The 871-nt window shown below is 61.0% G+C and overlaps 1 protein-coding gene across 1 annotated transcript in view; it reads left to right on the forward strand.

The window, feature by feature from the left end:
* LOC125481970 (kinesin heavy chain-like) overlaps positions 1–871 on the forward strand; it is a gene marked incomplete at both ends in the record, with an annotated part of 9,827 nt that overhangs the window by 927 nt on the left and 8,029 nt on the right. Inside the window, 2 exons of the mRNA XM_048593934.1 lie at positions 16–164; positions 652–800. Coding sequence (XP_048449891.1) covers positions 16–164; positions 652–800 — 298 coding nt within the window. The remainder of the gene's footprint in view (positions 1–15; positions 165–651; positions 801–871) is intronic.

Below are 871 nucleotides of genomic sequence, written 5' to 3' on the forward strand. Positions count from 1 at the left end.
CTGTTTCTTTTCCAGAAAACCCACGTACCGTATCGAGACAGCAAGATGACCCGAATTCTCCAGGACTCTCTGGGTGGGAACTGCAGGACCACCATCGTCATCTGCTGCTCACCATCCAGTTTCAATGATGCAGAGACCAGATCCACCCTGATGTTTGGCCAAAGGTGGGCAACAGGTTATGAGCATGCTGCCGAGGTGACAGCCATAGCACCTCACGGTCACGGTCCCAGCTCAGTGAAGTTCTGCATTTGGAAACAGGGCCAGGACAGAAGATCCAAACTGACCCTCCCACAGAGCCCGCTCCCTCAGCACTGACCCTCCAACAGCGCCCGCTCCCTCGGCACTGACCCTCCGACAGCGCCCGCTCCCTCGGCGCTGACCCTCCGACAGCGCCCGCTCCCTCGGCGCTGACCCTCGCACAGCGCCTGCTCCCCTCAGCCCTGACCCTCCGACAGCGCCCGCTCCCTCAGCACTGACCCTCGCACAGCGCCCGCTCTCCTCGGCCCTAACCCTCCGACAGTGCCCGCTCCCTTGGCGCTGACCCTCGCACAGCGCCTGCTCCCCTCGGCCCTGACCCTCCGACAGCGCCCGCTCCCTGAGCCCGACCCTGTGGATGTACCAGTGACCCTGTGACCTGTCTCTTTTGCCCAGGGCAAAGACCATCAGGAATACTGTGTCCGTGAACCTGGAGCTGACAGCCGAGGAGTGGAAGAAAAAGTATGAGAAGGAGAAGGAGAAGAACAAGGTTCACAGGGAGACCATCCGCCGTCTAGAGACTGAGCTCAACCGGTGGCGCAATGGTATGTACCCCACCCTCCCCTTATAGTGCCCCTTCACACATGGATAGGCCATGCTAAAGTGCCCCCTTCAC

This window comes from Rhincodon typus, unplaced genomic scaffold (assembly GCF_021869965.1).
Source record: "Rhincodon typus isolate 14 unplaced genomic scaffold, sRhiTyp1.1 hic_rhity00004653, whole genome shotgun sequence".
Classification (NCBI taxonomy): domain Eukaryota; kingdom Metazoa; phylum Chordata; class Chondrichthyes; order Orectolobiformes; family Rhincodontidae; genus Rhincodon; species Rhincodon typus.